Source organism: Schistocerca piceifrons, chromosome 1 (assembly GCF_021461385.2).
Source record: "Schistocerca piceifrons isolate TAMUIC-IGC-003096 chromosome 1, iqSchPice1.1, whole genome shotgun sequence".
Classification (NCBI taxonomy): Eukaryota; Metazoa; Arthropoda; class Insecta; order Orthoptera; family Acrididae; genus Schistocerca; species Schistocerca piceifrons.
This window is the reverse complement of record NC_060138.1, coordinates 423,207,328-423,221,388: the sequence shown is the minus strand read 5'-3', so window position 1 is coordinate 423,221,388 and position 14,061 is coordinate 423,207,328. Positions and strand designations below refer to the sequence as shown.

The 14,061-nt window shown below is 42.1% G+C and overlaps 1 protein-coding gene across 4 annotated transcripts in view; it reads left to right on the top strand.

Moving 5' to 3' along the window:
- The window catches only part of LOC124782952 (leucine-rich repeat-containing protein 15-like), a 143,336-nt gene extending 130,196 nt beyond the window's left edge, over window positions 1–13,140 (top strand). For all 4 annotated transcript variants that reach the window (XM_047253987.1, XM_047253984.1, XM_047253985.1 and 1 more), the window contains exon 3: window positions 10,727–13,140. In XM_047253987.1, the coding sequence (XP_047109943.1) occupies window positions 10,727–12,524 (1,798 nt within the window). In that variant the 3' untranslated portion in view covers window positions 12,525–13,140. The remainder of the gene's footprint in view (window positions 1–10,726) is intronic.
- Window positions 13,141–14,061: the final 921 nt, after the last annotated feature.

Sequence of the window (14,061 nt, the reverse complement as noted above, 5' to 3'; positions counted from 1 at the left end):
TTCGGTATTAATTACAACAATATCTTCTTTGATTTTATCAACTTTTGTGTTAACAACTCCAACATTGTTGTTAACAACGTTAATAGCTTTGTTCTGATTGTCTAGCATCCGTTCAAATTTTTCAGACTGAGCTTCTTGCTTGACCGATTGACTCTTGATTTCGTTAATCAAAACGTTCAATAAATCAGTTAAATTCCCGGAAACTACCGGTTTTACTTCCGTAGCTGGTTCCTCTATACATGTTCCCCCGTATTCATCATCAAGGGGTACAGATTTGATTTTCGCTTCCGATTCCGAAACATTTTCTAAAGTTTGGAATTCCATTTCTGCTCTTTGTTGCGTTTCGGCGGTCGCGTCTTTCATGCTATCCGCCTGCCCCTGAACAATGGGAACCGCCGTGGGCGTTTCCCACTGTTCGACCGATTGTTCCGTATCCAAGTCTACCAAATTTTGGTAATTGTTGCCTTCACTCATTTTAATAATTTTCAATATAAATGACAAATCTCAAATGTAATTAGGATTACTCCCACTACTTATTCTCGCTGACGTAACGGCCTGTACGTAACCAGTACTTTGTTACGAGATTTGCACAATGCCAAATTCGTGTCCAGAACAACCTCAAAACCGAAGATTGTCCTGTCACGGTCGCCACGTGTAACCTCCCCCCCTCACTTATCGACCTTAATGACAGTGAAAAATTAAACCGCGTGTACCTAATGGAAATTTGGGAAAAGCAATCGTCACCGAAGTTAATCTATCGGTAAAGAGGGAGGAAAGGGTTACATCTAAAATGAAAGGAAAAATGCAAATGAAACTGGTGGAAATTAATTTTGAAAAGGGATAAAGTTAATAAAGAAAGTAAATGTGCGGCCGTTACGTTAACAATTAACTAGCGGTAATTAGATATTTGAGATTTGGAGGAAATCACGGTCGCCAGTCCTAAGGACAATTACTATAGTAACTGAAAAAGTAAGGTTATTACACATATAATTAGCACTAGAAGCGTGGCAACTGAAGGTTGACACGTGTAGTGTGAAAACTGAAAGTTTGTCAGAAGTAATAAATTTCGCTACACTCTGACTTAATTTAGCAGAAGAATTAATAAAACCAGAAAACTGAAAGTTAATTTAGTGAATGAAATTAATAAGAAGCTTTCTTTCTGAAGCACATCGAAATCCAGTAAAATACGGTTAGTCTTGGACTACCTCAACAATCATTTCAAAAGCAACTTGACTCTACGCAATTTAGAAACAAGAGATTTAACTTTGAACTTGAATTAAATGATTCTGAACAATTAACAATAGTAAAATTTAGTACGTACCAAGCTGAGCTGCAGTCACAGGTAAGCTAAAATATGCTAACAAAACTCGCACTCTTAATTTGTGCTCGTGTAACCTAAATATTGTAGCCAGCTACTGAACTTTGAAATTAAAGCAGTGAAATCTAATCATATTATTTTAATGCTGGCGTTTGAATTTCAACGACACTCGGGTTCATTTCGGAAAAGGAAGGGACCCTGCTTGGCAATGCAATTGGGACAATGAGCAACAAAGGTTCATGCTAAGTTGCTGTAATTTTGCGAGGCAAATGGAACAATTTGAAAAGCTGAGGTCTGCCATACAGTTCTGAAACTTTACGTGCTTTTAGTCTTCCTTGTTGGTTGATTGAAGGTTTGAAGCCGTCGATCGAGGAGGTGGCGACAGTCACTCATTGTCGGCCGTCGCTGTTGCAGAAGCTGGATGTTGGCGCGCCTTCTTCTCGACACGGTCACCAGGCGAAACGGGCTCTTGATGTGCGCCAGCTAATGCTTCCCGTCCGCGACACCATGTCAGAAACTATCATCGCGAGTCGAGCGCAATTACTTGCTGCCAAACCCCGAAAGCGCGGCAACTCGCGGGAGCGTCACACGACACCTGCTCCACTCGCTACTCCCGCCAGACTCTCACTGTTCTGCCCGCGCTCCACGCGGCAGAGTTAACACTACCAAAGATCCTACACACTTTGATTCGTCACACGACCTATCGACGTAATCGTTCGATAGCAGTTTTCCCTAGGCAAGACCCAGCGTAAAAATACAAATAATATTTACGAAACAAACCAATTATACATCGACATGAGTGCATAAATATATATATATACAAACAGTAAAACAATTACAATATATAAAGAGACAGAAATGTCATATCTTGAGGTAACAAAACAAGGAAAAAAAATAATAGTACAATAGATGGAAATAGGAGTATATGCATTTCCGGCGTTACAACCTTTCGTAGGGATGGTGAGAATTGTATATGAGAGATTAGGTCCCTTAAGTGGCACATATACAACAGTTTCTCCTTTTCTCCACATGCGAGTGTAATATGGCAAAGAATGACAAATAAATGCAAAGTAATCTCCAGTATGCACTGTACACTGTCCTGTGGAGTATATTTCGAAACTCTCTGCGACACTAGTAATTTTGTGGGCGCTGTAGCATGTTAAAGCATCCACTTATTAAGTCAGTAATGCTCCAACATCTAAATTGTTACAATGAAACTGTTGAATTATTTATCTTCAATGCTGATCGCAAATGATATTAATCACTTGTTGTGATCGTCGAAGTAACATCAAATCATTTCCTAACCCGGAAGCTTTCATCTCTGCGTGATAAGGCAACATCATCTCATTCTTTTCTGGGTAACGGATGATGTATTAAATTACAATGGAAATGTGATTTACTGCTCTGGAAACAAATGCCAGTATGCTTGGCATTTCTCTGTATAACAGAGAAATCTTTTATTCCTTTAATTCATTTTACGTCATTATGGGTTTCTCGTAGTTTAGTCTGTGAACTACCTGTTTTGCAGTTTATTGGAGCTTCCATTTCTGCTATTCATCAAATGGGTCAGTATAGCCATTCTTATCCCATTTTTAAGGCGTCATCGTTATAGCTGTAGAATGTTTCACTGTTATCTCTATTGTGTTTTCTAAAATTTTGACGCTTCAGTATATAATCGGTAACCTAATACTATACTACTAAATTCCCATTGCCGCTCGACCAATACAATTTAGGCGCAGTAATAGCGTCACACAGGCAAGCCAAACAGCAATACTTGGCAATACTCAAAGGCTGCTAAAGGCGTAACCGTTAGCGTATAAAACCAGTGGACGATTAATTGGTGTGCGTGCTTGGCCACGACCACAGTGGTGTGCCAGTTGCAACTGACCGATGGCGCGCAAGGACACACAGTCACAGTTTCGAGAGCCAAAAAGTACCGATATCACGATAACATAAAATTACTGAGACAAGTACAAAGACGTACATGAAATTGGTAATCCCAACATAAGTATGAAATTAAGAAAGGTTATATCAGGATGAAGAACATAATTTGTCAGTCGGAAGCTACTACCGATATCACGATAACATAAAATTACTGAGACAAGTACAAAGACGTACATGAAATTGGTAATCCCACCATAAATATGAAATTAAGAAAGGTTATATCAGGATGAAGAACATAATTTGTCAGTCGGAAGCTACTAAAATAAATGGTAAACGAAGACGTGTAATTTCTATATCTTCCAATCCATATGTGGCATACAGCAAACCAGTGCTTAACAGTATTAGTTAAAAACAGTCTTGGTTGCAATTTTAGTGTTTTATTTTTCAACGATGCGTTTCGCCTTATTTAGGCATCTTCAGGTTATCTACATAGAAAACAGAGAACAAATACATCTTACTACTACCTGATCCCCCATCTTACTCTGTTACTCGCTCCTGTGAACGGGAACGCGTTATGCAGATCTTGGAGTCTCTCGCGTCCATCTAGAAATGGTAATGATTTTACTATTGTATGTTTCTAGTTTTTACTGAGTTTAACGAAGGCGATGTTGGCCTGATATATTCGACGATGCCCTTTGGCTACACTGACTAAAAGATTCTTCTAAGAAATACCAAATTAAGGTATATGCTCTTTCAATATTTGATCTGTTTATACAGGCTTATAGGTTATCCAAGTCTACACAACGTGATCGCGATTCTTAAATAGATGTATTTGTTTTCTGTTTTCTATGTAGATATCCTGAAGACCTCCACCCATGAACCTTGGACCTTGCCATTGGTGGGGAGGCTTGCGTGCCTCAACAAATACAGATAGCCGTACCGTAGGTGCAATCACAACGGAGGGGTATCTGTTGAGAGGCGAGACAAACGTGTGGTTCCTGAAGAGGGGCAGCAGCCTTTTCAGTAGTTACAGGGGCAACAGTCTGGATGATCGACTGATCTGGCCTTGTAACATTAACCAAAACGGCCTTGCTGTGCTGGTACTCCGAATGGCTAAAAGCAAGGGGAAACTACAGCCGTAATTTTTCCCGAGGGCATGCAGCTTTACTGTATGGTTAAATGACGATGGCGTCCTCTTGGGTAAAATATTCCGGAGGTAAAATAGTCCTCCATTCGGATCTCCGGGCGGGGACTACTCAAGAACACGTCGTTATCAGGAGAAAGAAAACTGGCATTCTACGGATCGGAGCATGGAATGTCAGATCCCTTAATCGGGCAGGTAGGTTAGAAAATTTAAAAAAGGGAAATGGATAGGTTAAAGTTAGATATAGTGGGAATTAGTGAAGCTCGGTGGCAGGAGGAACAAGACGTCTGGTCAGATGAATACAAGGTTATATATACAAAATCAAATAGGGGTAATGCAGGAGTAGGTTTAATAATGAATAAAAAAAATAGAAGTGCGGGTAAGCTACTACAAACAGCATAGTGAACGTATTATAGTGGCCAAGATAGACACGAACCCCATGCCTACTACAGTAGTACAAGTTTATATGCCAACTAGCTCTGCAGATGACGAAGAAATTGAAGAAATGTATAATGAGATAAAAGAAATTATTCAGGTAGTGAAGGGAGACGAAAATTTAATAGTCATGAGTGACTGGAATTCGAGAGTAGGAAAAGGGAGAGATGGAAACATAGTAGGTGAATATGGTTTGGGGGTAAGAAATGAAAGAGGAAGCCGTCTGTTAGAATTTTACACAGAGCATAACTTAATCATAGCTAACACTTGGTTCAAGAATCATAAAAGAAGGTTGTATACATGGAAGAATCCTGGAGATACTAAAAGGTATCAGATAGATTATATAATTGTAGGACAGAGATTTAGGAACCAGGTTTAAATTGTAGGACATTTCCAGGGGCAGATGTGGACTCTGACCACAATCTATTGGTTATGAACTGTAGATTAAAACTGAAGAAATTGCAAAAAGGTGGGAATTTAAGGAGATGTGCCTGGATAAACTGACTAAACCAGAGGTTGTACAGAGTTTCAGGGAGAGTATAAGGGAACAATTGACAGGAATGGGGGAAATAAATACAGTAGAAGAAGAATGAGTAGCTCTGAGGGATGAAGTAGTGAAGGCAGCAGAGGATCAAGTAGGTAAAAAGACTAGGGCTAGTAGAAATCCTTGGGTAACAGATGAAATATTGAACTTAATTGATGAAAGGAGAAAATATAAAAATGCAGTAAATGAAGCAGGCAAAAAGGAATACAAACGTCTCAAAAATGAGATCGACAGGAAGTGCAAAATGGCTAAGCAGGCATGGCTAGAGGCCAAATGTAAGGATGTAGTGGCTTATCTCACTAGGGGTAAGATAGATACAGCCTACAGGAAAATTAAAGAGACCACTTGTATGAATATCAAGAACTCAGATGGAAACCCAGTTCTAAGCAAAGAGGGGAAAGCAGAAAGGTGGAAGGAGTATATAGAGGGTCTATACAAGGGCGATGTACTTGAGGACAATATTATGGAAATGGAAGAGGATGTAGATGAAGATGAAAGGGGAGATACGATACTGCGTGAAGAGTTTGACAGAGCACTGAAAGACCTGAGTCGAAACAAGGCCCCGGGAGTAGACAAGATTCCATTGGAACTACTGATGGCCTTGGGAGAGCCAGACCTGACAAAACTCTACCATCTGGTGAGCAAGATAAATGAGACAGGTGAAATACCCTCAGACTTCAAGAAGAATATAATAATTCCAATCCCAAAGAAAGCAGGTGTTGAAAGGTGTGAAAATTACCGTACCATCGGTTTAATAAGTCACAGCTGCAAAATACTAACACGAATTATTTACAGACGAATGGAAAAACTGGTAGAAGCTGACCTCGGGGAAGATCAGTTTGGATTCCGTAGAAATGTTGGAACTCGTGAGGCAATACTGACCTTACGACTTATCTGAGAAGAAAGATTAAGGAAAGGCAAACCTACGTTTCTAACATTTGTAGACTTAGAGAAAGCGTTTGACAGTGTTGACTGGAATACTCCCTTTCAAATTCTAAAGGTGGCAGGGGTAAAATACAGGGAGCGAAAGGCTATTTACAATTTGTACAGAGACCAGATGGCAGTTATAAGAGTCGAGGGACATGAAAGGGAAGCAGTGGTTGGGAAGGGAGTGAGACAGGGTTGTAGCCTCTCCCCGATGTTGTTCAATCTGTATATTGAGCAAGCAGTAAAGGAAACAAAAGAAAAATTCGGAGTATGTATTAAAATTATATGGAGAAGAGATGAAAACTTTGAGGTTCGCCGATGACATTGTAATTCTGTCAGAGACAGCAAAGGACTTGGAAGAGCAGTTGAATGGAATGGACAGTGTCTTGAAAGGAGGATATAAGATGAACATCAACAAAAGCAAAACGAGGATAATGGAATGTAGTCGAATTAAGTCGGGTGATGCTGAGGGAATTAGATTAGGAAATGAGACACTTAAATTAGTAAAGGAGTTTTGCTATTTGGGGAGCAAAATAACTGATGATGGTCGAAGTAGAGAGGATATAAAATGTAGACTGGCAATGGCAAGGAAAGCGTTTCTGAAGAAGAGAAATTTGTTAACATCGAGTAGAGATTTAAGTGTCAGGAAGTCGTTTCTGAAAGTATTAGTATGGAGTGTAGCCTTGTATGAAAGTGAAACATGGACGATAAATAGTTTAGACAAGAAGAGAATAGAAGCTTTCGAAATGTGGTGCTACATAAGATTGCTGTCGATTAGATGGGTAGATCACATAACTAATGAGGAGGCATTGAATAGGATTGAGGAGAAGAGAAGTTTGTGGCACAACTTGACTAGAAGAAGGGATCGGTTGGTAGGACATGTCCTGAGGCATCAAGGGATCACAAATTTAGCATTGGAGGGCAGCGTGGAGTGTAAAAATCGTAGAGGGAGACCAAGAGATGTATACACTAGGATGTAGGTTGCAGTAGGTACTGGGAGATAAAGGAGCTTGCACAGGTTAGATTAGCATGGAGAGCTGCATCAAACCAGTCTCAGGACTGAAGACAGCAAGAACAACAACATCCTGAAGATACCTAAATAAGGCGAAACACGCCGTTGAAAAATAAAAAACTAAAATTGCAACCAAGACTGTTTTTAACCAATACTAATTTCTACGTTTGGAGTAAACGAAAATTGATAAAGTCAGTGATTTAGTCTAATATTAAAATTAAAATTGTCGTGAAACGCCAAACGAGCACAGTTGGTCATGGGGAAGACAGCGAGTCTGTGTTGGCAGTCTTCCAATCAAGATTTAGACTTTCCTGTCTGTTGGCACGTTAATTATTTTAAAACACTAAATTTTCACTACGTGATCGAAAATATTAAAATAATACTTCTGATTGAACTCTCGTTGCTGCAAGGTATTAACCATAATACGAAAGTGTCGCACACCACACCCAAGGAATGGCTGTTCGATCTATTGGAAGAAATAGAAATTTATAGTTACAACAAAAATTCTTCTGAACAAATACTCAATACGCAACGCTCGTTCAGAACTATTATTTTAGTATTTTCGATGACCTACTTCAAATAGTCCAAATTTAATATTTTAATATCATTCATGTGTTTGTAGGCAGGAAACTCTAAATCTTCAATTCTTGAATGTCTTCTTCACGGAAGACTGCCAACGCAGACTCACTGTCTTCCCTATGGCTCCTGTGCTCGTGCTTCGATATCGGCTGTACAACGGTAGCATGCATGAGGGTGGTGCCGAAATCGAGGATCATTGTAGACTACAGCTACATCTGCATGGATACTCTGCAAATCACATTTAAGTGCCGGGCAGAGGGTTCATCGAACCACCTTCACAATTCTCTATTATTCCAATCCCGTATAGCGCACGGAAAGAACGAACACCTATATCTTTCCGTACGAGCTCTGATTTCCCTTATTTTATCGTTGTGATCGTTTTTCCCTATGTAGGTCGGTGTCAACAACATATTTTCGCATTCAGAGGAGAAAGTTGGCGATTGGAATTCCATAAGAAGATTCCGTCGCAACGAAAAAGTCTGTCTTTTAATGATCTCCAGCCCAAATCCTGTATCATTTCTGTGACACTCTCTCCCATATTTCGCAATAATACAAAACGTGTTGCCTTTTTTTGAACGTTTTCGATGTACTCAGTCAGTCCTATCTGGTAAGGATCCCACACAGCGCAGCGGTATTCTAAAAGAGGACGGACAAGCGTAGTGTAGGCAGTCACCTTAGTAGATCTGTTACATTTTCCAAGTGTTCAAAAATGGCTCTGAACACTATGGGACTCAACAGCTGAGGTCATCAGTCCCCTAGAACTTAGAACTACTTAAACCTAACTAACCTAAGGACAACACACACATCCATGCCCGAGGCAGGATTCGAACCTGCGACCGTAGCCGGCGCGCGGTTCCAGACTGAAGCGCCTAGAACCGCTCGGCCACACCTGCCGGGTTTCCAAGTGTCCTGCCAACATAACACAGTCTTTGGTTAGCCTTCCCCACAACATTTTCTACGTGTTCCTTTCAATTTAAGTTGTTCGTAATTGTAATACCAAGGTTGAATACCTAGGTTTTATAATACCTTTGTTGAATTTACGGACTTTTTGATTAGACTGATTTCTCGTGCACTAACAACAATGTTGATATTAAAGCACTGTCCTTACATTTATTTCAATTATAAAAATTATAATTCTTGGTTTACCTTTTGTTTTGATTGCTACTCTCTGATAAATTGTGATATTATTTAATTCTGAAACAGTTTCAGTGAATTTCATTTCTAAGTTGTGGTTACTAGTTACCTGTACGTATTTGTATTTGTCTCAATAAGTGAAAAGTGTATTGATATCATTAGTCCTTCTAGTTTCTCAAACTTGTAACTCTGTGTCCTTGTGCACCACCTGTCAGTTATAAATGGTAAATCATGGTTACACTTTGACCAGCCTTTTAATGTTGACAACATACACTTAGTAAAGATGTTGTTGTGGTTAACGCTGTACTTAGGTACCGCTTACAGTGCGAAATGGTAGGTTTCTTCCTATTATTAATGTTTGCAAAACATTCAAAAGCCTAGTTCTTCTAAATACTTCTTTAATTAAGACAACTGTTGTTGACAATCTTGATGTCATATTCACGTTTTAAAAAATCTTTTTGTTATAAAATGTTTTTATTTTACGTTGGACCTCACACGTTTTCGTCATTTGGATAAAAATCAGCACATTATAAAGAGTCTGTCATAACTAACATATTTGAAAACATAAAGCACCTTGTGCAGCCGCTCACAGATGTTTTCTACGTCACAAAAACACAGGACACAGTCGCAGATGTGTTTACATAAGCTGGCCATGATCTAAGCAGCGAAAATCCACTTTCTGCGGCGTATAAGGTACAACTGACTCAGTCAACTTTAATCGGCACATAAGGTACAACCGACCCAGTCAACTTTAATCCGCGCGTAGGGTACAACCGACTCAGTCAACTGAGTCAATTGTACCGTATATGGTGTTTAAAGTGGATTTTCACTGTTTGGGTCATATCCAGCTTTTTTAAAGAGATGTGCTAATGTGTACTGTGATTTTGCGATGTAACAAATATATGGACATGGACTTTTTTGCTGATTTTTATACAAATGACAACTTGGCTTGAAGTTCAGCGTAAAATGAAAACGTTTCATAACAAAAATATTTTTTAGGACCTGTCGAAACCGGTTGTCTTAAATAAAGAAGTATTTATGCGATCGAGGCTTTTGAATGTTTTTAACAAGTAAAGAGAAGATTCTATTTAATGTTCTAACACTTTTATAAAAAATGTGTATTTTTTAAAATATTGTTAAGTGTTCACATTAACTGTAAGGCAATTTTTCTGTTTGTTTCCTTAGATATGAGCAAGGTTGTTAGCTACCCGCAGCTGGTAACCTTCTAGTTGTAATTGCATTTTATTTCCATCAAGACCATTGAAATTTGAAATATAGAATTAATCAATCATCATATGCTCTGTACATTAAATATTGGAAATTTGTGTAAGGTCTTATGGGACCAAACTGCTGAGGTCATCGGTCCCTAAGCTTACACTTTAGTTAATCTAACTTAATCTAAGTTACACTAAGGACGACACACACACACACCCATGCCCGACGGTTCTAGGCGCTCAATCCGGAACCGAGCGACTGCTACGGTCGCTGGTTCGAATCCTGCCTCGGGCATGGATGTGTGTGATGTCCTTAGGTTAGTTAGGTTTAAGTAGTTCTAAGTTCTAGGGGACTGATGACCATAGATGTTAAGTCCCATAGTGCTCAGTACCATTTCATCCACCTTCTTGAAAACGCAAAGATTGTGTAATAACGTTGTATAAAGCATATTTAAGCGCAACTAACTGCAGTTAACATACTTAGTGCCGTAGGAAGTTGCGAGAGTTAATTACACTGCAATGCTTCTGCCAACAGGGACAGTCCCGGCTTCATCACATTGGACCTGCGTAGAAACAGGCTGCAGCCGGTGGACTCTCCGTTCCTGGTGTCACGCACGCTGATGACGCTCGACCTGAGCGAGTGCGGCCTGACTCGACTGTCGCCGCAGTTCTTCACAAACCTGACGTCGCTGAGCCGCCTCGACCTGTCCGGCAACCCGCTGGGCACGCTGCTCCCTGGCATCCTGGACCCTCTCACTGTGCTAGAGACGCTCTACCTCAGCAACTGCAACCTGTCTCACCTGTCCGACACGGCCTTCGCCCAGCTTGCGCACCTCAAGACGCTGGACATGTCCTACAACCGCCTGACGCTTGTCGACTGGACGCTGGTGCTGGGGCCGATGCGGCTGCTGGAAACGCTCATCCTCCGGCGCTCCGCCATCACTTACTTGCCTGCAGACGCCTTTGCCAACAACACATACTTACGAAATCTTATACTGGGGGAAAACGAGTTGCGCGACCTGGACGTCGGAACCACACTCGGACACAGTTTACTCTACCTCGACACTCTAGATCTGACGAATTGTCATCTGCACGGGCCGCTCGCCGAAAATCCGTTTACTAACGCGACGAAGCTGCGTACTCTAATGCTGTCAGGGAACCACCTGTCATCAGAAGTACTCGGACAGGCGCTCGAGCCGCTGACCAGACTTCAACGTCTCTATCTCAGTAATTGTAGCCTCACACAGCTCCCACAAAATACTTTCGACAACTTAACCTCGCTTCACGAACTGGACATATCTTCCAACCCTCTCAATGACGCCTTTACGGGGATTCTCTCACCTCTCGAATCGTTGGAGGTGCTCAACATGGCGAACAGTAATCTGTCCCATATTTCGGCCAATACTTTCTCCAAAATGACGCATCTGAAGCGCCTAGTCCTGTCTAACAATCCACTTACTGATTTGGAATACGGCCTCTTCCAGAATTTGACCAAACTCGAGGTACTGGAGCTCAACGACTGCGGCTTGCAGCATCCGCCCGACGCACAAGTGTTTTCGAATGACCAGTCTTACACGAATCTGCAAGAACTGCGACTGGCTGGCAATCCACTAATTGTGGAGGAGGGAGAGCCTCTGTTACCCCGACAGTTCTCCGGGCTACGAGTCCTAGACATCAGCCGCTGCAATATAACTCAGTTGCCGCGCGATCTCTTCGTGTCGACACCGAACCTGACGACGCTCATCCTCCGAGGTAACTTGCTAGGCTCCCGCAGCGGCGGCGAACTGAAGGCCGACTTCCTGGAAACCATACCCAGCCTCGAAGTTTTGGATTTGAGTTACTGCAACTTGTCCAAAATATCTCCGCGCACTTTTGCCCACAGCCCCAACCTCTCGACCCTGCGCCTCACGGGCAACCCGTGGAAGTGCGACTGCTATATCGCCGACATGTGGAACTGGGCGAACGTGGGCAAGGGCAACCTGGCGATCCTGGAAGGGTTCACGGTGCCGCCGGAGACGAAGCCGCGGCGCAAGGGCCTGCTGTGCCACTACGAGCCGGGCAAGCAGCGGCCGCGCGCCGCCAGCCGCATCCGCCACCGTGAGCTGAGCAACGAGCGCACGTGGGCGCGCTTCGTGCGCGAGGCGGGCTGCGAGCTGACGCCGCCCGCGCGCGGACCCGCGGGCCGGCGCGAGAGGCGCTCGGCCAGGCAGGCGGGCGGCCACGGCGCTCTGAGGCCCGCGTTCGCGCTGCCCACGGCCGCCGCCCTGCTCGGGCTCGCCGCCGGCATCGGCGCCTTCTCCTTCCTCAGGTCCCGCCGACACGCCAAGCACTGAACACACCACCTCCCACTGGCCTCTGCATCCCTGCCTGCAGGCCGTAGCTAGTACGAGGCCTTAACATTTTTCCTTTAGCTCACAGTGTTTCGTTAGGAATGTCTCCACACGAAACGGGACTATTTAGGTTAACATTACGTTCGCTGTACTTTCTTAGTGTTCACTTCTATCCTCCTCTCATATTCAGATTCGTTAATGACAACAATTTATGACCGTGTGTCACACATTCTTTCTTTTCTTTTATTTTCTTTTCTAAGTGCCATGGACACTCGAGAAAGTTTTCAATAAATTACTATACAACACAAGAGGGACGATTCATTCTTTCTCGAAGAAGTTCCATATTTTCACCACAGAATAAGTTGATTGCCTGTTAAGCATTTATTTCGTTTCAGTTGTGCAGAAATGTTTTTCGTCATATATTGTTCTGAGATTTTTGTATTTAATGTATATTTACTGAACTGCACTGAGAACAAATAAAATACTTACAGACCCGTCTTAATTTATTTCAACAAACACTACATTAGCAAAAGTGTTTCCACTGACTGTGATCTATACGTTTTGTATAAGACAATAAAGTACCGAGTACTTGTTTTAATAAATAAACGTCTAGAGTGTATACAATTAATCTGAACCATAAAAATCATTTTCCTGTACTTCCAAAAATACTCCTATCGGCCATTTCCATTACAGTACGTCAGAGATAGCTAAACCGCTGTTTATCCTACACCACTAAAATTTATAATAGTCAAGACTTTGTGTAGACTGTGACGACTCTTAGCCAAAGTGTAAAAAAAAAAAAATTGCTATGGTATATCCTTAGGGTTTCGGCCGCCGTATTGCAAGTCTTTTCAGTTGCCACCACTTCGGCGACTTGCGTGTCAATGATGACGAAAACACAACACCCAGTCCCCTGCTCGGAATTAAACCCAGGCCTCTTGCGTGGTAGGCGGTAACGCTACCTCTGCGTACGGATGCGGACAGCCAAAGTGTAGAACAATTGCGATGGCATGAATAAAACATCAGCGGTCGCGCGGTTCCAGACTGTAGCGCCTAGAACCGCTCGGCCACTCTGGCCGGCGAAGGCTTAAACCTCCATCATCAGATGGATTTACATGTTAGTATGACATACGTGTGTGTTGTGATTTTGCGATAACTTGTCGCACTCTCTCCAGTGGACACAGGCTCCTTTTTTGTGTCGCAACACATTACAAATTAAAGCAAATAATGAGGCATCATGTGTTTACCAAACTTCGTTGAAACTGCTCCAGGCATTTCTGAGTGCTTACTTTCATAGATATTTTTCCAGATAACAATGATAACTGCTCCGAGTTTGACAGAAATTGCTTCAAGCATCTCAGAGATACGTCTATGTCTTTGCTTCTCCCTTTCCACTCCCTAGGATTGAAACATCACCGAGACTGTCATTACTGAGCTTAACGACCCTGAAAGCTGTGGATTTGATACCAATATGGGCCGTTGTCTAATATTTTCATACATCACAGCTTCTTAGCCTCACCCGTTAAAGTTGGTAGGGGTA